At 47.3% G+C, this 21,632-nt stretch overlaps 1 protein-coding gene across 3 annotated transcripts; it reads right to left on the bottom strand.

Annotated features, from left to right (window-relative positions):
* Nucleotides 1-4,745: 4,745 nt before the first annotated feature.
* On the bottom strand, nt 4,746-20,316 carry GFOD2 (Gfo/Idh/MocA-like oxidoreductase domain containing 2). 3 transcript variants are annotated; one of them, XM_062621277.1, is made up of 3 exons: nt 20,121-20,316; nt 12,194-12,537; nt 4,746-7,034 (listed from the first exon to the last, which is right to left on the bottom strand). In XM_062621277.1, exons 2-3 carry the CDS (start codon nt 12,450-12,452, stop codon nt 6,136-6,138), a joined length of 1,158 nt encoding a protein of 385 aa, XP_062477261.1. In that variant the 5' UTR covers nt 12,453-12,537; nt 20,121-20,316; the 3' UTR covers nt 4,746-6,135. The 3 variants fall into 3 exon arrangements, with proteins under 3 accessions (XP_062477261.1, XP_062477263.1, XP_062477262.1); XM_062621279.1 differs by having other exon boundaries at nt 20,177-20,284; XM_062621278.1 differs by lacking the exon at nt 20,121-20,316 and adding an exon at nt 19,048-19,142.
* Nucleotides 20,317-21,632: the final 1,316 nt, after the last annotated feature.

Below are 21,632 nucleotides of genomic sequence, written 5' to 3'. Positions count from 1 at the left end.
ATTTGTTCTTCACATGTGAAAAGCAGTTGCCTGGGACCAGCTGCTGGACCCTACCTGGCACAGCGGCCCTGGGACGGGACAGTGTGGCAGAGACTTACCCATGGAGCAAAGGAAGTGATACCATCAGTAGCACGAGTTTGCTGCTTAGCTGGTGTCTTCCAACAATGCCTGCAGTGAGTCAGGCTGAAGAATAAAGATCCTGTTGATCACAAAAGTTGACATGGTAAGTCCAAGATAGGTAAGAGGATCTCCAAAACCATCTACTCAACAGCTATCTTGTGAGGGAAGCAGCAAGGAGGTGGGAAGTGGATCTTCTGGTGGGACTTACTTTCCCTCGGCAATAAATGAGTGACGTTTGCTGGTTTAGCAAAGAGCTGTACAGGACAGCACAGAGCTATGGATAGACTAGAGTTCTATTGCTAGATATGATCTTACTGGCATCATGGGGCTGTGATGGTGGTATTCCAAAATTAGGGCTCTTCACCTGGTGTGCAGAGAGTGCAGTAACATACAGAGTCAAGATGGCTGTTTACCCATGTCTGGGCAGAGATGATGCCCTGCCCACTCTCCCCTTCCTACAGTTCAGACAGTGAAATCTGGGTTTTACACACACACAGCAGTATGTGTCTGCCATCGTGGCTCTTACACACTCTCATCTCTGTTTCAAGACATATAGATTGATTTCACTGCATGTGTTCCATGAGGAAGGGTCTCTGTGGGCAAGGGTCTCTTATGGCAGAAGGTGTTTTAGTATTAGAATGAACCAGGTTCCCTTAAGAACACTGATGTCTTTGGTTTGCTGGGCTTTTCAAAATTACACCTGCCTTCCTAATCTTTATGAAGTGAGCTACTGGTCTTCTGGTCCAGATGGTTTCTGTATCAGTCTTCTACCTCCTCTCGAGGTGTGAGAGCTTTAAGGAAACACTGGACTTCCTTGTGACATGCAAAATTCAAACCTCTGCATTTTCAGGCTTTCACACACATAGTGCAAAATTTTACCTTCTTTATTGCCAAGTAACAATTCTCCCTTCGAGACTTAGACATATTTCATACTTAAAATAAGTCTCATTTAGATCCCTTTAATCTCAAATCTCTGTCCTTGGGAGGCTTCAAGACTTTCTAAAACCACCTCCTTATATTCTTCCCACTGACATACATCTAATTGGAATTTCTTCCTACTTGTTAGGGGGGGGCCTCCTCAAATCTTTCCTGAGTTGTGGATGCCATTATAGGTGAGGATCCTGCTACTACTACTCATATAATTATGTTCTTGATACATCCAAAAATCATACGAGCTACTGCATTCAGTGTTATGAGCATACTCAGTTTGAAGTAGGCTCTGTAACCTCCCTGGTAAGGGGAATCCCATCCTGTGGGGCATTTTACTCAACCACCCACTTTCCATGCTGTTCTCAGACCACAGCTAGTTTTTGCTGCTCCCTTCAGCTGGTCTAGTTGCTTGTCCAGATTTTCAGTGCCATTTGGAATATGACATTTTTCCAGTCCAAATAGCCACAGACTCCATGTTTGTGCAATAAAAGTAAGTTGAAGTCCAGGTGATTCTGTGAAGCTATTTTGGAAGTAGCTTGCAGCTGGATGTTCAGTTCTTCCATTCCCAAGGCTTCCATCTGTAAACCTGAATGATATAAAGAGAGCCTGGTTTTGAAAGAGGCTGCCTAAGATAGACTCTAGAAACCACTCTATAATAGTTCCAGTACTGCGGTGTGCCATGAATGTGTCTCGTCTTATCCTTCCCCACAGGATAGTTCCTAGAGGTGCCTTTCTCCACAGACAACACACTGTTAGTAATCCTTGTATCCAGTATTGATTCTGACCTGCAACAGGGAGGTGAGCTGCCCATTTTCTTTCTCTGCTATTCCATATTGTGGGTCCGAAAGCTGGAATCCCCAACTGAGTGCAAGTGATTCCTAAGGATCATTATCTGCTTGGTGAGTGGAGTTGACATGTGGTGACCAAGAGTCATTTAAAGGGGTGGTATTGTTTCTACATATACACCCTGGCCTTAAAGTTTGAGCAACTGGGGATATTCTTAAGATTTTGGGATCTGGGCTAGTACAATTACAAATCATAGAATCATAGAATAGTTAGGGTTGGAAAGGACCTTAAGATCATCGAGTTCCAACCTCCCTACCATGGGCAGGGACACCTCACACTAAACCATGCCACCCAAGGCTCTGTCCAACCTGGCCTTGAACACTGCCAGGGATGGAGCATTCACAGCTTCCCTGGGCAACCCATTCCAGTGCCTCACCACCCTAACAGTAAAGAATTTCTTCCTTATATCCAATCTAAACTTCCCCTCTTTAAGTTTTAACCCATTACCCCTTGTCCTATCACTACAGTCCCTAGCAAAGGTCCCTCTCCAGCATCCTTGTAGGCCCCCTTCAGATAATGGAAGGCTGCTATGAGGTATCCACGCAGCCTATGAGGTGTCCACACAGCCATAAACTGTTATCATCTAGCCTACATGTTCTTAGACCCTGAGAATATCAGAGTAACTTCTTATTTATACTAGGTGTTTTTATTTACTCTCTCCTCACCAGGTCTATACGTTAAACTATATGTCATAGCAAGCCTTTCTTTTTTCCACAGTGTTGAACAGTATCATGTACTCTTCTTTGGAGCTAACAGAAACATATACAGCTACAGTAATTTGTAACCCTATACTATGAAGTATAATGGAATACTGCAAATAAATCAGCCATTTTAAACAAGTCTCAGCTACAGCATGGAGCAACAGCTTTGATCCAGTATCACATTTGGTTTTATGTCCTTGAAGTGGTTCAGGGTGTAGAGAGGTTAGAATACATTAGTGTTAGTTGTAAGGGATTGTCCTGGGTTCAGCAGTAGCAGTCATGTTTCTCCTTCTTGGTAGCTGGTGCAGTGCAGTGTTTTGACTTTCGGCCTGGGAACAGAGCTGATAACAATGATGTTTTGGTTTGGCCAAGGACTTTGTGAGCCTCATGCTCTGCCAGGGAGGAGGGGAAGCCAGGAGGAAGCAGAGACAGGACACCTGACCCAAACTGACCAAAGAGGTATTCCATACCACAGCACGTCATGCCCAGGAGGTAACTGGGAGTTACCCGGAAGGGCTGAGAGACTGCGGGGTTGGAGGAGGTGTCAGTCAGAGCTTGGTCGGGCTTGGGGGGCGAGTTATCGGTTGGCTGGTGCTGAGGTGTTGTATTCTCTTCCCTTGTTATTTCCTTTATCATTGTTATTATTAGTGGTAGCAGTAGTGATCTGTGTTATACCTTAGTTACTAAACTGTTCTTATCTCAACCCGTGGGAGTTGCATTCTTTTCGATTCTCCTCTCCATCCCTCTGGGAGTAGGGGGAGGGAAAGAAGGGGGGAAGTGAGTGAACGAATTACCTGACTGGGTTTAAGCCACGACAGGGATCCTCTGGCCTTTCTTCCTCTCCTTCCCAAGTGATGCACCATATTGCTGTTTGGGAATATTCCTATACTCCTGCTCATGGCAGCTTCCAGACTGGAGGGATTTGACAATCCCATAGGATATTAGTACACTGATCTCCCGATGGTCTAGATATAATTTTTGTTCCTCCTGGGACTTGGGGTTTATGTTACAGCTGTTAGTCGTGTCTTTCCCTGTGCCCTTTCTTTGTTGGCCACTAGTGGTGTCCCCCAGGGCTTGGTACCAGGGGCCAGTGTTAATATCTTCACTGATCATCTGGAGAGGCAACTGATCTGCTGGAGGACAGGACGTCTCTGCAGAAGGATCTGGACAGGCTGGATCAATGGGCCAAGGCCCATGGGGTGAGGTTCAACAAGGCAAAGTGCCGGGTCCTGCACTTGAGCCACAATAACCCCATGCAATGCTACAGGCTTGGAGAAGCGGCTGGAAAGCCCCTCAAGGTAAAGGACCTGGGGGTGCTGACCAGCAGGTCAAAGGAGGTGATCCTGCCCTCTATCCTGCTCTCATGAGACCCCACTTGAAGCTCTGTGCACAGTTCTGGTTTCCTCAGCATAAGAAAGACATGGAGCTGTTGGAAAGTCCAGAGGGGGCCACGAGAATAAGGGGACACCTCCTGTATGAAGACAGGCAGAGAAAGTTGGGGCTGTTCAAAAGAGAAGACTGCGTGGAGACCTCATAGCAGCCTTCAAGTATCAAGAGGGCCTACAAGGATGCTGGAGAGGCACTCTTCATTAGGGACTATAGTGATAGGACAAGTGGGAATGGGTTTAAACATAAACAGGGGAAGTTCAGGTTATATATAAAGTTCCTTACTGTGAGGGTGCTGAGGCCCTGGCGCAGGTTGCTCAGAGAAGCTGTGCCTGCCCCATCCCTGGCAGTGTTCAAGGCCAGGTTGGATGGGGCTTGGAGCAACCTGCTCTAGTGGAAGGTGTCCCTGCCTGTGGCAGGTAAACGGTTCATCCCTGGCAGTGTTCAAGGACAGGCTGGACAGCGCTTTGTGTGACATGATCTAGTGTGTGGTGTCCCTGCCCACAACAGGGGGTTAGGTCTAGATGATCTTAAGGTCCCTTCTAACCCAAACCATTCTGTGACTCTGTGGTACCACTGAGCTTTTTCCACACCCAAGCCACCCAGTCAGCAGCAAAACAGCACAGAAGCAGGGAAGAACCCAACTGAGGAGTTCTGAGGAGCTGTGAGGAACTGATCCCCAGCTGTAAGTCTTCTGTTCACACTTACTAGGATGGCTTTAGCTTGACCAAATCAAACCCAAGCACACAGCTGCATACAGAATGTTTTCAACAAACACAACTTTTTATTTCTGTAGAAAACAAGACACTTTTCAGGAAGGACCAGTTTATCAAACAGCAGTTTGCCTGTTAATATACTTAAATACACTGAGTTACAATTTAGTGGGAAATACATTAAAAAAAGCTTTCAAGTAGACAAAATAAATTTAGTAAAATTGGACTATCCTTAGCACATGTCTCCCTCAGAGAGAAACATTTCTGCAATGGAATGAACCTCCACCCATCATCTGCCAACAAATCTACTGGACACAAGCTGCAGGAGCAAGTGAGGGTGGGCAGGGACAGAGGGTTAATATCCAGTGTTGGAGATTAAGAGCAGTCTGAATCATGACAGGCCAGTCCCCATCCCCTCAACTATCAGGACGCGTATAGGGTAAGAGTAACCCAGCCAGCACGCAAAGAGAGCTGCAAAAGGTAGGAAATGCCTCCCTACTTCTCAGTCAGGTCCCTGGAAGGTTAATGATGCCCAACTTCATTTTCCACAGCACTATGGAACTCCTGTGACTCTGAGAGGCATTTATGAACAGTCACAGGAATGGGGACATAGCCCCACAGTCCCCAGTGCTGCTGGGCAGTAAAGAACCAACAGACACAGAGCTTATGGAACAAAGCTGCTGGATGCAGGTGACCTCTTGAGTAGAAGGAATAATGTCTAGAGATATGGGAAAACAGCACAAATCAGCACAGGTACATGTACCTGCCAGGACACAGGCAACAGAAAATTCATAGCATCATTTAAATAAAATACCAGTCTAAATGAATTTGAAAGTCATCTGCCATGTGCAGGAAGCCAAAAAGCTGATTGTGTTGCAAACTGGAATCCAATCTTCCTTCTACTTTTTGTCCTTTTACTTTTTGTCCTATTTCTACCTTTTGTCCTTTTTATTCAGAGACATGATCCATCACTAAATTCTTTTACCAGATTTTGCAAACTGAGGAGTAGAACTTACCCAAGAGAGAAGGAAAAGGCATCTGAACAAAAGATACTCCCTGATCTTGCCCTATGTGCCGTCACATAAAAAACATGAAAAAAGGCACCGTGTGCAACAGGGGCTGTGTCCTGTGTCCCATTCCAGAGCCACACAGTGGCAGAGCTCCCAGGCTTCACTTCAGCAAGTGCAAAGGGCAATTCAAGTTTTCCTACCGGTCACCAAGACTAAAATTAAATGTTTGTAAAAACAGAAACATTTAAAACTCTTTAAACAATTTAAATCAGAACAGTTTCTCTCAGAGCATGACACATTTTATGTTTAAAAAACCAAGGGAGGTGGGTTATTAAATAAGAATCTACATATCTTAAAAACAGAGGTTCTTTACATTACAGCCAGCAGTGTTGACTGTCCTAAACTATCCTATCCCCCAAGGAAGAATGTTCATAAGTTATTTCTTTGAAGTGCCTCGCAGAGGTTTTGATTGGCATCTGGTTCCTCAGTCATCACCTCCACAGACTCCCACTCCCCTGACCTGCTGGACTTCTTGATGGCCTCTACTACACTTTGCATGTACAGACCATCTTCAAAGGAGGCTGCCATGGAGACAGGTTTGTGATCCCATGTCCGACGGTCTTCCTGGTCCTGGAAAGACTGCCGCAGTGCTTGCACCATGTACACCATTCCTTTTAGGTAAAGCAGCGGGATGTCTTTAAACCCCTGATCCAGAAGGCCCTTGTTGACAGTCAGAGAGTCTGTAAACAGTAGTTCTTCCTGGAGAGCAGTGTTTTTCTGCCCATACAAGTCCGTCCCGCGAGCTACAAGGCGACCGGCAGACCCCACAACCATGACTTCATGGATGAATGATCCAGGCATGTTGAAGTTGAGAGTCACAGTGCAACAGATGCCATCGCTCATCAGCATCTGGAAGAAGCAGAAGTCATCGCTAGTAACATGGCGGATACCACTTATGGCTGTGTTCTGCTTCACAAAAGTCTTGAGCAAACCATGGACCTTCTCTGCTCTCTTGCTGATGAGGTGAGTCAGAAGGTCAATAATATAGGTTCCCATCGTATGCAGGCCACCTCCTCCCATCAGCTCATCACAGATCCAGTTGTACTTGTGGCTGAGCAGGCTTCCCCCATACACTCGCACGTCACATATCATCACGGTGCCCACATAGTGTTCCTCTATCAATTGCTTCATCTTCACAAAGGTGGGCAAGAAACGGAGAACATTGCCAACAATGCTCATCAGCTTAGGGTAGTACCTGGCAGCTGTCACCATTCTGAAGGCATCCACAGAGGTAGCAGCTTTCTCACAGATCACGTTCTTCCCTATTCCTGTAGCACAAATGAGGGGGAAAAAAAAATAAAATATAGCACACACGAGAGGAATACGTTGAGATGCTCCAAAGGCTGCCAAGAAGTGGTGTTGGAGTCAAGCTTTCCTCATGCAATTTCAGAGGTACAGGTCTGGGAACTGAAATAAGAATGCCAAGAGCACCAAGAGTCAAAGCTGCTTCCAGGATGCTCCATTTGTAGAGCTCACTAGCTCCCCCACAGAGACTCCAACTAAAGATAGGGCTTTTACATCCTGAAAGACAAATGGCATCACATGGCATCCATCAAGACACGAGTTGCGTGTGATAGCTAAAAAATTATCTGAATGCCTGTACAGCCAGAGGAAGCAAAACAACATGTCCCCTGTAGGGAAGAGGTGAGTGAAAGGGAGATTTGATTTTCACTTTGTATTTCACCATCAATATGAATTTAGTATTTCAAATAGATGAATAGAAATGGGTCATAGAACATACTTAGTGGCCTGTGTACAGAGCATCAGAATTAGAAAGAATGCTTTGGAAGGTGGATTGTTTAAAAAGCATTGCTAAATGGGAAGCAACACATATCGGTCTGCACATACAGCCTTCCTACTAATGCACTTTAGCTTGTGCTCAGCCTCAATCAACCTGGGCAGTCAGCAATTCATTTTTATTTAACTTTAAAGCAAAAATAAAGCAATACAAGAGCATTCCAGGTCAAGCTCCAACCAAATTCCTACATTCAACGGTCCTCCTCCCCCATCTTCACCCATGGCATGGCTTTAATCTTCCAGACTTCCACTCTGAAAAATACATTACATTTTTCACGGTAACAAACAGGGTGCACCTACAAGTCTTTGACACTGCCTGGTGCTGTCAGACCTGAAGGTCAGTCACACCATACGAGTTTCTACCCCAAGAACTGCAGGGATTGCTGCACATGGTGGTGGGCACCTCTCCAAAAGCCTTGCCTTACACAGAAGCAGACTGTGCTCCCTGCTCAGAACAGCTTTTAATGGTCTCCCTGATGAGTAGAAACCAGCACCAGTACTTACATGGGGCTCTGACAAGCGAGGGGAAGCCAAATCCCCCAGTGCAGCTCCTGGCTGCAGTGCCTAGCTCAGCTATGGGACAATACAGGACTCCTACAGCCAGAGGAAACTCAGAACCTGTATTTCTAATACAACAAGCAAAACTCAGTCAGACAAGAAGACTACAAATTTTAGTGGTCTCTTCCAAAGAAATACCCTAAATTGACATGAGTCTAGAGAAGGGCAAGGTCAAAGTCCCTGGGCACACTCTGGCTTCCCACTGGTAACCTCCTGATTGAGGGACCATTTTTGACTCCCCCATCCCCAGTCCTGCTGCTGAGATGACGCACAACACTGTTGGTCTCCTCTCCGCCTCAGCCCAGGTGCAGACCAGCACTCCACAAGGAGTCTGAGACAACCTCCATTATGGATGTCCTTCATGGCCAAGGGGGGCCCACCAAGTAGCCTGCATGGTTAGAGGTCCTGCTGCCCTGTGTCTTGGTTGGATGTGCAGGTGAGTGGACACCACAGGGTAGCCATGCACAGAGGTGTCCCTGCAGCACAGTCTGGAGGGGACGAGCTGTGTGAGAGGAGTGGGATGGGCAGGGACAGTCACCGCTTCCCCTCTTCAGCTGTTGCTTTGCCTGGCTATCATAGCCACAGCTGTCCATCCAGCACTGTCCATAAACACCTGAAGTCCCTAGCCTCACCTCTCTCAGCACAAGCTCTGATGTCGACTCCAGCTACTAAAGCTATTTATTTATCCCATGCAAACACGCCCATTGAACTGCAGCCCCAGTTCTTTACTCCCCTGAATAACACCAGGTACCCAAGGTTGCACCTAGGAAGATGGACAACTGGCTGCTGCTGAACCACACCAGACCTTTGACCGTTGCTTTGTCCATCCTAAGATGCCAGGAGCATCTGAGGAGTCTTCCCAGATAACTGGCTGCTTCAGACGGACTTGCTTAGGGAGCCTCCTGATGGATGAATGCTCATTCCAGAACACACTCCTCCACCCCAGTTTCTGTTCGCTTGCAGTATGAAAGACTTGTCACAGAAACGGGAAGCACAATATGCAAAAAGCACTCACAGCATGCTTGTTCATCCTGTTTCAAGAACAGGAAATCTGTATTTGACCACCCAAAACAGTGATAGAGCCCTTTCTCACTCCTTCCTTCAGAATTAACATGTATGCACTGTAATCTGTAGGGACTCCACAAAACCAGGGGGTCAAACAATCTGCTGCAAAGATATCATAAATGATACAGTCAACCAGTATAAACCAAGAGGGATGAGAATTCTCTGCAGCCATTCCAGAAGCCACTCCTTGGTGGCTGGGCTCAGTACAGGCAGCAGCATTACCTTTAGTATTCTGAAGAAATTTTACTCTGAGGACTTCTCATGTTCTGCCTCACACACAAACATCCCATATTTTACACTCCACTCCAGCCGGGAACTCCACTCTGTGCTCCCTTAATGCAAAGGTGGATGCATTTTAACTGTGGGACATGAACCACAACACAGACATTCTGTGAAATTGATTTAGTTCCTCTGAGATCAAAAGAAACAGATTTTAGGATAGCTTCTTGCTTTGCCTATTGTGGAGATAAACGATGAGATTACACTGATATGAATTTGAATTATCCTCTTAGCTTTGACCTGTTTTGTCTGGTTCATGAACTCAATTCAGTGGTAGCGCTTTGTGCCCATCATGCTGGAGCTGTACCCAGGCTTGTTTATGGGTGCCTCTCAGTAAGAAACTTAATGTAAGCAAGTTGTAACGCATGGAAAAATTTGGTCTTTCTCTCATCTCTGCCAGAAGTAAAAATGTAAGCACATTTTAAAACAGGCAAAGAAAAGAAGTATATGAATAAAAGTGTAAGAACTTTAAAACAAACAACCCCCAAGAAAACAAAACAAAACACACAAGACCTGTACTTTGTCCAGCTCTGAGGCCTCCAACAACAGCTCTGGAAATGCTGGAGTGAGTCCAGAGGAAGCCACAGAGATGCTGTGAGGGCTAAAGCAACTCTGCCTGGAGACAGGCTGAGAGAGCTGGGCTGGTTCAGCCAGAAGAACAGAAGGCTCCTTAAGGGGAGACCTTAGAGCAGCTCCAGTGCCTGAAGGGTCTACAGGAAACCTGGAGAGGGGCTTTGGACAAGGACCTGTAGGGACAGGACAATGGGGAATGGCTTTAACCTGACAGAGGGGAGACTGAGATGAGATCTTAGGCAGAAGTTCCTCCCTATGAGGGTGGTGAGGCCCTGGCACAGGTTGCCCAGAGAAGCTGTGGCTGCCCCATCCCTGGCAGTGTTCAAGGTCAGGTTGGAGGGGGCGTGGAGCAACCTAGTCTAGTGGGAAGTGTCCCTGCCCGTGGCAGGGGGTTGGAACTGGATGAGCTTTGAGGTCCTTTCCAACCCAAAACATTCTGTGATTCTATTTAGACATCGCTGTATCAATCTGAACTTTTAAAGAAAATGTACTTGCTGTCTCTAGCCCTACCCTGATTTTGTGTTACTTCAGAACATTCAATCACAGCAAGCCATCCAACACTGGCTTAAAATATGTCATGACATATTTGGTAGCAGATCTATAAATACTATTGTGATAGACCTAGGAAGCTGACAGACAACGTCATCATCACACTGGGTCTGAGACACCTGCACCAGTTTGCAGATCAGAACATTCCACAACATCCCTCCAGTTCCCTAGCTTTTCCATCTTCCCACTTATCTGTGCTGCAGTCAAGTATACATTATCACCTCTGTACTACTGCACCAGCTTTGCCCCCATTTACCTCTCTGGATAATGTCATCTTAGAGGTTCCCAGCCATTGAAGAAAAAATTTCAATCCATTTTAGTTAATAATTCACTAGACAAGAGTCAATCTTCCCCTTTTAGCCCACTTGATCAACAACAGCTGTGAGAACTAGTGAAATACTGATTACCTTACTAGTGCTTGAAAGAACTTCTAGCACATTTAAAGAGACAAACTCCAACTTACAGGTCAAATATTCAAAATCAGAATACCTAAAATGTGAAGGACAGTACTCTAACAAGGTAAACAAACTAATCTAATAATGTAAAACAGAAAAAGAGGAAAAAAAACCCTGCTTGAAATCCCTTGCTGCATATCTAAGTGGCATTCAAATGTTTGTGCAGCAAGTTTTTTACTTCAAAAATTAACTGCTATAGAGCAAAGAGGTGAAGAACACCACAGCAACCTGGATCACATGGTTTGAGATAATAGCCCTCCTAAAATTAACTCGTGTGGACCTCCTGTAAACAAAGTAAAAATATCACACTTGTTATTTACAGCTTACGCACAAACCCATACCCACACTGCACCAGGTGAGAGGATATTAACACTACAAAGTCCAATGCTGGAAAATTAAGGAATGTCAGGGTGCCCATGCAGTTGGCTCCCACTTCCCTGCTCAACCAGTCTGGGTTGTCATCTCTTGTTTCCCAGACACTTTAACCCGCCCATCTTGCTGCATTGCTCCTGCTGTCCCCACCTTCTCCTTCCTCCTGCATCAGGTGGTGAAAGGATTCCTTCAGCAAGTCTGCACCCAGGACCAAACAAGCCTGCCATGGGCATGGATGTCCAAAAAGAGCTCCAGGTGGTGGCCAGGGTCACAGCACACTGGCTGAACCCCTCTGCCCCAGGCACAGCCTGGTTTTCTATTGCAGAACATGGAAAGGTTTGAAATTAATGAAGCAGCTTAAGTTGCCAGGGGGTGGTTTGGAGTTTTGTTTGATTTTTTTGTTGTTTTTGTTTTTTTTTTCAAATGGGCATAAAATCATTTTACACACTCCCCCCCCACCATCAACATCATCTCTGAAACAGCTCATTTTTATTAAAACCTGCCTATTATAACCCATCATAAGTTTAGTCTGAGGAAGACATGAGGTATTTTAGCCCAACTGGTTCAAGACTTGCAAACCTATAAGCAATTATAAATAGCATATTTACAAAAAACTTCTAGGTGACCTTTCTCACAGATGGAGCTACCAATTCCACACAACACCTTCACACTGCTTTTGCACATTGGTGCAACGAGAACTGTGCTGAGCTAACAGCTGGAAATTTCAATCTGCCAAGGAGCAAGGTATTTGTGGTCCAACTCCAAAGATAAAAAGGTACCTAGAGCCTTCACAGCAATTTGCCGAGTTAGTGGTGGAGGGATATTGATGCAAACCAAATCTACATCCTGGTGCAGCAAGACATCATCAGTTCGACTCGTGTAGAAGGAGATGTTCATTTCCTCTGCCAGCTGCTTGGCTTCCTCTTCAGTCTTCCCCCAGAGAGCTTCAATGGAGAAGCCTTCTGCTCTCAGCAAGGGCACCAGTACCCGGGCGGTGCTGCCAGTTCCAAACACACCCACTCCAGGGAGCATTTTCATGCCGCAGTCATTCACGCAGCAGGGTCTACACGCAAGCCTTCAATAAAAAGTTCAGCTGCTCAGATGTCTGTTCCATCCACGGTTCCTGAAACAGGGAAAGTTATAAGTCAGTATCAACAAAAGGCGAATTTTGGTATCAAACACATCCAGCATCAACACTACCTTCGGGCAGCATTCAAAATTGTCAAGAACCTAATGAAAAAAAACCCAACCCAAAATACCCCAAGCTTGCAATCCAGAGAGAAACAGCAGTAAGGAACAAGTCCGATAATCCTACTGCAGAAGAAAGCAACTTGACAAAGCCCTGACCATCTCCTGCGCTTCAGAACTCAGGACACATGTACAGAAACACACAAAAGTACACCACGACAAACTAGAGATGGTGTGGGACAAATTGGGAGCAACAGCATCAAGAGGACAGGACATCTAGTCTATCACACCAGTGGTAAAAGCAGCACTGCTGTAGCTGGGATGATGTCAGTCTCTAAATGAGATAAAGTTTTGTGAGGTGAAGTAATATCTTTTAATAGACCAACTGTGACAGTTGGAGTGTTTTGGGCTGCATCCCCAGAGCGTGAGCAGCAGGTCAAGGGAGGGGATTCTCCCCCTCTACAGCACTCTAGGGAGACACCCCCCCCACCCCCCACTGGCCTTCCTCCAGCTCTGGGGAAACAACACAAGAGGGACCTGGACCTGCTCAAGCCAGTCCAGAGGAAGCCACGAAGATGTTTTGAGGGCTAAAGCAACTCTGCCTGGAGACAGGCTGAGAGACCTGGGCTGGTTCAGCCTGGAGAACAGAAGACTCCTTAAGGGGAGACCTTAGAGCAGCTCCAGTGCCTGAAGGGTCTACAAGAAATCTGGAACGGGGCTTTGGACAAGGGCCTGTAGGGACAGGACAAGGGGGAATGGCTTTAACCTGACAGAGGGGAGACTGAGATGAGATCTTAGGCAGAAGTTCTTCCCTGTGAGAGTGGTGAGGCCCTGGCACAGGCTGCCCAGAGAAGCTGTGGCTGCCCCATCCCTGGCAGTGTTCAAGGCCAGCTTGGACAGGGCTCGGAGCAATCTGGTCTAGTGGAAGGTGTCCCTGCCCATGGCAGGGGGTTGGAACTGGATGAGCTTTAAGGTCCTTTCCAACCCAAACCATTCTGTGATTTGGGCATATAAATTTTTCTTCCAAACTAAATACACAAACTGAAAACAATTACTTGGAGCTTAACTATTTCATTGCAAACAGTTAAGCCCCTCCAGGGAACATCTAGAAAATAGGTCCTTGGGAAAGCCTGGATTCACTGAGCTTGTTTAGCATGGGGAGGTGAATGCTCCAAGAAAAACTCTAATACCAGTTTGTTTAAATACAGAGAAAACATTTTTAGAAAGAAAAAGGGCACTCCTCTGCAGCAATGTGGTCAGTGAAAAGTTTTACTTAACTCGGGACAGTTATAAATACCTCCTTCTGCCCATGCCGCCTAAGCACCAGGAGTGCAGGGGTTTCCACACAGTTCTTATACTCATTCCTTCCACACAAACATTTGGTGAAGTCACAATTCTTTTGTTCTTTTAAGTATTTCCTGGTACATTAATCCCTTCAGACCCCAACTTGCCAGTAGTCTCAGAACTGCTTTTGGCCACAAATGGCTGAACTGCCTTTAGCACTCGCTTTAGCGCTGACTTCAAGGAGAGATGTCGGGAGTCTCCTTGATCCATGACACCACAACAACCTACGATCTGGCTTTTGTTCTGTGCCTTTCTGAATTCTTACCTACTACACTCACTCTGACCTTTTCTGAATGATTTGGGGATTGTTTTAGAAAGAAAATGTTTTCTTACTGTTATGAACATGACACATTCAGGTATTTTTAAATGTTTATAACAAAAAAGCAAAGTCCATGTTTAAAAAGAGAAGTGGTACTAACACCAGATCAACACCTTTAGGAAAAAAAAAAACAAAAAGCAACAAGAGTCACGATCCGTTTAAGAAAGGGATGGTTACTCATCTCCCTATCCTAAAATACACACCCTAAGTTACACCATGTGAAAGCAAACCCTGACATAGCACCAAGAAGTACCAGCCTCAAGTCCCACTACTCACAGTGCCAATGCTCCATGTGCAATCAGTATTAGCCTAGGGGAGTCTACACTGACCAGCACAACAGAACTGCAACCCTGACTGAACTTTGGGAAGTTTTGTAGTGTAGTCAACTAAACCAGAACACAAACTGCAACACGTGTGAATATATGTTTTGCAATACACACATAAATGTTGGGAGATGCTATAAACACCTTATAAAATATTTACTAATTTAAATATTTACTGAACTAATTCAGCAGGGCTTTTTCCCTTATTCTGTGTAATGTTAGGTTTGTAGTGATCCCATCATTGTCTTTATAAAGATTAAAAAGTTCATTTGAATTAACTCCCTTTTATCCCGCATCTGGCAGAACACTCAAAGACATCTTAAAAGGAACCTGAAAATATTTACTATTCTACGTTACAGTGCAATTTACTGCCAGGAAGGATAGCCTGTATTTGAGCTTGTTTTCTGTAAATGTTGCAAGCAAAAATAAAACTGTCTGGGCAGTCAGTATAGCTGCTCAAGTCCCCACACTGCTGTGTGTGGCAGTTTACAGGCTGGAAGAAAAAAAACGCTTTCAGTGAAAAGAGCATTATCATCTTAGGCACAAGAACAATGAGGTGGTTGGTGACAGCCAGCATGGCTTCATCAAGGGCAAATCCTGCTTGATGAGTTTGGTGGCCTTCTGTGATGGGGCTACAGAACCAATGAACAGGGGTAGAGCAGTTGATGTCATCTACCTGGACTTGTGCTAAGTGTTTGTCCCACACAACATCCTTGTCTCTGAACTGGAGAGACATCAATTTGATGGATGGACCACTAGGTGGATAAAGAACTGGCTGGATGGCCCCTGTCGTGGTTTAAACCCAGTCAGGTAACTTGTTCACTCACTCCCAGTGAGTGGTGCCCAGCTGAGAACAATCGAGGTCCGTCCGTCCCGACCCCCCCCCCCAACCCCGCACTGGGGCTCTCCCCCGCTCCCGGAGGAACAGGGAGGAGGATCAAGAGAGTGCAACTCCTACGGGTTGAGACAAGAACGGTCCAGCAACAAATCACCACCGCTACTAACAGCTACAACAATGATAAGGGAAAATAACAAGGGAAGAGAATACGATAGCACTGGCCAAGAAAACAAGTTCCACCCGGAAGCCCGTGTCCTTCCGGGTAACTCCCAGTTACCCCTCACCCCGGGCATGACGTGCTGTGGTATGGAATACCTCCCCGGCTAGCCCGGGTCAGGCGCCCCGTCCCTGCTTCCTCACAGCTTCCCCTCCTCTCTGGCAGAGCATGAGCCTCACAAAGTCCTTGGTCAGGGTAAACATCACTTAGCAACAACTGAAAACATCGGCTTCACCAACACTGTTCTCAGGCTGGAAGTCAAAACACAGCACTGCACCAGCTAACACAAAGGAAAAAACATGACTGCTACTGCTGAACCCAGGACAGCCCCACGCAAAGAGTTGTGGTCAACGGCTCAATGTCCAGCTGGAGACCAGTAACGAGTGGTGTCCCTCAGGGATCGGTGCTGGGACAGATCTTGTTCAACATCTTCATCACTGACATGGACAGTGGGATTGAGTGCACCCTCAGCAAGTTTGCCGATGACAGCAAGCTGTGTGGTTCGGTTGATATGCTGGAGGGAAGGAATGCCATCCAGAGGGACCTTGACACGCTTGTGAGGTGGGCTGATACCAACCTCATGAAGTTTAACCATGCCAAGTGCAAGGTCCTACACCTGGGTTGGAGCAACTGAGGGCACAGCTACAGGTTGGGCAGAGAAGAGATTCAGAGCAGCCCTGTGGAGAAGGACTTGTGGGTGTTGGCTGATGAGAAACTGAGTATCAGCCTGCTTCTGTGTGCACTTGCAGCCCAGAAAGCCAACCACATCCTGGGCTGCATCAAAAGAAGCGTGACCAGCAGGTCGAAGGAGGTGATCCTGCCCCTCTACTCTGCTCTTGTGAGACCTCACTTGGAGTATTGTGTTATAGTTCTGGTTTCCTCAACATAAAAAGGACATGGAACTGTTGGAGCAAGTCCAGAGGAGGGCCACAAGGATGATCAGGGGACTGGAGCACCTCCCATATAAGACAGGCTGGAAAAGTTGGGTCTGTTCAGCCTGGAGAAGAGAAGGCTGCGTGGAGACCTCATAGCAGCCTTCCAGTATCTGAAAGGGGCCTATAAGGATGCTGGGGAGGGACTCTTCATTAGGGACTGTAGTGATAGGACAAGGGGTAACAGGTTAAAATTTAAACAGGGGAAGTTTCGATTGGACATAAGGAAGAAGTTCTTCACTGTAAGGGTGGTGAAGCACTGGAATGGGTTGCCCAGGGGAATTGTGAATGCTCCATCCCTGGTGGTGTTCAAGGCTGGGTTGGATAGAGCCTAGGATGACATAGTTTAGTGTGAGGCATTCCTGCCCATGTCAGGGCGGCTGGAACTAGATGATCTTAAGGTCCTTTCCAACCCTAACTATTCTATGATTATATGACTCTATGATCTTTGAAAAAAATCAGGCTAAGCAAGGCAGAGCAGACAAGGTGAGTGAGTGCCTGCTGGCATGACTGCACAGACATGGAGTCACAGAACCTCAAACTGGTTTGGGTTGGAAGGGACCTTAAAACTCATCCAGTTCCAACCCCACAGGCAGGGACACCTTCCACTAGAGCAGGTTCCTCCAAGCCCCTGTGTCCAACTTGGCCTTGAACACTGCCAGGGATGGGGAAGTCACAGCTTCTCTGGGTAACCTGTGCCAGGGCCTCACCACCCTCATGCTCAACAATGTCAAAATTACAAAACACAACAAAAGCTTAGAAAAAGTGTATCTCTTTTAAAACACTATTAAGAGCACACTGTAGCAACAGGAGACTGCTGCTGCTCAGATCAGCTGATTTCTGTAATGCTCGCCCAGCATCAATTTTACATTTTTCTGTTTCCCATCCCAGTGCTTTTTCAAGTTCTCACTCAAGTGGAATTCATTTTAAACTCACTTATTCCCAAAACATAACAGGCTGCTGCATCAGTATCTCTAGCAGCTATTGGCACAACCCTACAAATGCTAGTGATTTACTACCATGGAGACCAACTCCTGATGATACCAGAACTTAAGGACACCAGCTCACCACCAGTACCACAACAAATCAAGAACTGGCCAAGCCAGCCTCAGCAGTGATTGCCATCAAGGCCATCGGGCTCCTGGGGGAGGAAGTAGTGGCTTGCACAGTCACAGGCTTGAGACCCCTCCCAAATGCTGCAGCCAGCAGGCTCTCCAGAGTGGCATGCTCCCTGGCCGCATCTGAGAGCCACCCATAGCCTCTTAATCCCTCTCCAGTCCTTCACCAACTGGGAAGTCCTGGTTTGTCAGGAATGGATGTAGACACTGAAGGGCAGCAAATCCACAGTCCTTGCACAGGGCGAGTCACAGAATGTATGGGGTGCCAGCAGAAATAGAGTAACTGCTGAATGAGCTGTAACTGGAAGATCAATGAGAGCCTTTGAAAAGGAGGTATATATTCATACCCCCCACATACGCACACTGCAGACACACTCAGGTGCTGGTAGATGAGATATTCCAGCCCAGGCCACCCTAAAGAAGCAATCTAAAACCCCACTGTATCAGAAGGTGGCCACAACTGAGAAGAGGCAGCTGTAACACAAAGTCTACAAAGAACCAAAAGATCAGCACTGTCCCACTGCAGAAGTCCCCAGAGCACAGTTCTCTGGAGGGCTACATGCATTTCTGATACTTCTATTCTAAGGGGAGATGAAAAAGCAGAAGTGGAAACAATTCAGACAAAGGTGATCAATAGCATACTACATCTTCTCCACAAGGAAGACCTAAGCAAGCAAAGATTCCTCGCTCTGGAATAGCCACCAAATTTGTTATGTAAATCATGAAAAGTCTTTTATAAGCCAGTCTTTCAGAAATTAAAATTCCTGTGCATTGATATCTCTGGGGATGGAACATTGAATGAACACACTTTTGAGGACACTCCCACAGAAACACCAAAAGACAGTGCTTTTATATGAAGTGAAAACAATACTCAAACAGGAATCTTGCACGTCAGGAGATAAAAATCAATCTCCTATTTAGAGAGATGAAATAATCATTGCCGGCAACTCCACTCTGAACCTAAATGTTCAAACAGAAGCACTTGGAGCTTTTTAACCTTTTATGTGCCCACAGAATGTTTCCATTCTGGCTGAATTGCATGGTGAGTTTAAAGTTCCATCCTACAGTGACAGAAAAGAGCTGTTTGACTCATATATATTCTTACACATAGCAGCAAGCATTTATATGAGCCAATGCAATAAAAAAAACTGATGATTCTTGCAGGATCCAATTCAATTCTATGTCAAAGCAGTCAGCGAATTCAGACAGCAAAAGTCTCAAGGGCTAGAGTGCCTTGAAACCATTGTGGACTATGAGAGATGGCGAAAGAATAACAGCCTATGTCCAGAAATCTGTTGGTCAGGGTAACGCTGGCTCTGCAGAAGGAGAAACAGTTCATGCTTCTCCAACTCACCCTAAAAAGTTCCACTTTGGCTCCAGTGAAGGTGAGGCACGTGGAGGAGGAGCACACCAGCAACAGGGGCACTGTTTTCATCCGGTTTGTCACTACTGTTCAGTTTGCAAAGAAAGCAAAGACATGCAACAAGGGCTGTACAAGTAATAAAGTTGTTAGTGGTGACATCCACATGGATCTTAAGGTTGCATAAGAACCTTTGACAAAATCTATACAGGAACCACTCAGACTTCACTCTGCAGCAGCAGTTGTGATGTAATGTTAATGCACTGCATACACCTCTGCAAAAACAGATGCTGCCTCAGTTCTGCAACGACCCCAGCAGAGGTGTCGCAAATGCTGGCAGAGTCTGCGAGCATCACCCTGGAAGCCAGCAAGGTCCCTGCAGGAATCCAGGTGGGGCACTTCATTACACTGCCCTGAGAAGCTGGAGGTCACCCCCATAACACGGGGTCATTATTTTCCTATGACACTGTCCATCCAGCCTCCTGGCATACGGACACCTGAAACTCCATGTGGAACAGTTCACACACTGATGTCAGAAAGACGTTTTCTTTACTAAACATGCTTTTAATTCACTGCAGACTGGTTGTGTGATAACCCACGAGTCCAAAGCCCGGGGCCACGCTCACCCCCCAGCCAAGGACGGCATAGCACTCGTCCTTCCTGCTCCAAATGTACAACAGCAAAGGCCCCGTTATTGTCACGCCGCTTCCCGCAGATAACGCCCGAGGTCAAAGGCGGTGGTGAGGGCAGTGCCAGAGACAGAAGGGCTGGCAAATCGCGAAAACCAAAGCAGTCCTCACGCTACCACCGTACTGCGGCGCTCGGGGCACGGCCACGACAGCCCCAGGAGTGCTCATGGCATGGCCCACCATGACCGGGGTTGAGGTGCTTGGGCGGATCCTTATGCGAGGGTTCCCTTACGCGGCTGGACCGGGCAGGCCTCCACCTGGGGAACCCCTCCCTTCACCCAGGGCACCGGCACACACGGAAGAAGTACCGCCGGGCTCCTCCTCGGCCGCGCCCGGCCCGCGACCGCCACAGCCAAGCAGCCCCCCAGCTGCCCTTACCTGCGGTCGGCCAGCACTGGGGGCTGCCGGCACCACCTGGCCTGGCCTCGGCTCACCTCGGCCCCGCGCATCCTCCCGCCGGGCGCGCTCCCCCGGCGGCAGCCCCTCGCTCCGGGCCCGCGCAGGCACCATGACCCCACCCCTTCGCAGGGCGGCGGCGCCGAAAATGGCGGCGCCCAGGGAGGCTTCGCCCGCCTCCTGTAGAGCTGCCTATCAGTGGGGCTTACAGGCGCAGGGGGCGGGCCTTTGCCGGACGGACAGCACCAGAAGCCAATAGAAGACCGGTATGGACTTTCCTCATCTCCTCGGGGAGCTTCCTCCGAGCAGCCTCTAGGAGGCGTGCACATCCGCTTTCCTGCCCTGAGCCGTCGGCTCCTAGGAGGCTGGCACAGCAGGCCGGGAGGAAGAGCTCCTGTCAGGGCAAGAGGCGGATGCTTCCCAGCACGTCTGTCATTTTCCTGGTTCACTGCAGAGGAGCAGAGGGCAGGGACTGCTGACAAGGGCCTGTAGAGGCAGGACAAGGGGGAATGGCTTTAACCTGGCAGAGGGGAGACTGAGATGAGCTCTTAGGCAGAAGTTCTTCCCTGTGAGGGTGGTGAGGCCCTGGCACAGGGTGCCCAGAGATGCTGTGGCTGCCCCATCTCTGGCAGTGTTTGAGGCCCGGCTCCCACAGCAACGTTCGATAATGTTCTCTGCAAAGGAGAAAGGAGAGCAGGAAATTACAGTGCTGTTAATGACACGGGATGACCCGTATTGGCAGGCAGGTGCAGCATGCATTATGCAATATGTGACAGAATCACAGCCTGGTTAGCGTTGGAAGGGACCTCAAAGCTCATCCAGTCCCCACCCCCTGCCACGGTCAGGGACACCTTCAATTAGACCAGGTTCCTCTAAGCCCCATCCAACCTGACCCTGGCCACTGCCAGGAATGAGGCAGCCACAGCTAGAAACAGATGCTTCTAAGTCTGATGACTGCAAAGGGGGCCAGCTTCACATGGAGGAAGTGGATATTCCTTAGCACAAACCCAGCCTTCCATATCTGAGGTGTTTTTTGACAGGACTTGCTTGCCAGCTTTCAGCCACAATCGATGTGTCCGTAGGGTTAGATCTCATCTTAGAGTGTCTGCCCCTGACAGGCTTGAGCAGCACTGCTGGGCCTTTATTACTTTAATAATAATACCACCTGAAACAATGGAGAAAAGCAGAACAAGAGTGTTGTGGAGATGCAAAAGGGTTCAACTCATCCTCACCAGCATGAACAGAGAACATATGCAGGATGGAGAACATGAGGAACATGTTCAAGAAGAGACATTCCAAATGGAACAAAAGTGGTAAGAGACATAAGCCCACCAAAACCCATGGGAGAGGAGAGAAAGGACTTAGGAATTGGGTGGAGGACTGCTGAGAAGGTGTGATATGACTTCAGCCGAGAGGTTCAGAAGTGATTTTGAAGTACCGCAAAGTGAGCATTAGAGAATGAGATGAAGCCAGAGAGACTGCAGGGGTCTATTA

The sequence above is a fragment of the Pezoporus occidentalis genome, unplaced genomic scaffold, assembly GCF_034315485.1.
Source record: "Pezoporus occidentalis ecotype Australia unplaced genomic scaffold, CSIRO_AGI_Poc_V1 ctg229, whole genome shotgun sequence".
NCBI classification, from domain to species: Eukaryota; Metazoa; Chordata; class Aves; order Psittaciformes; family Psittacidae; genus Pezoporus; species Pezoporus occidentalis.
Note: the sequence above shows the minus strand (reverse complement) of the source record. Positions and strands in the feature narration are given on the sequence as shown.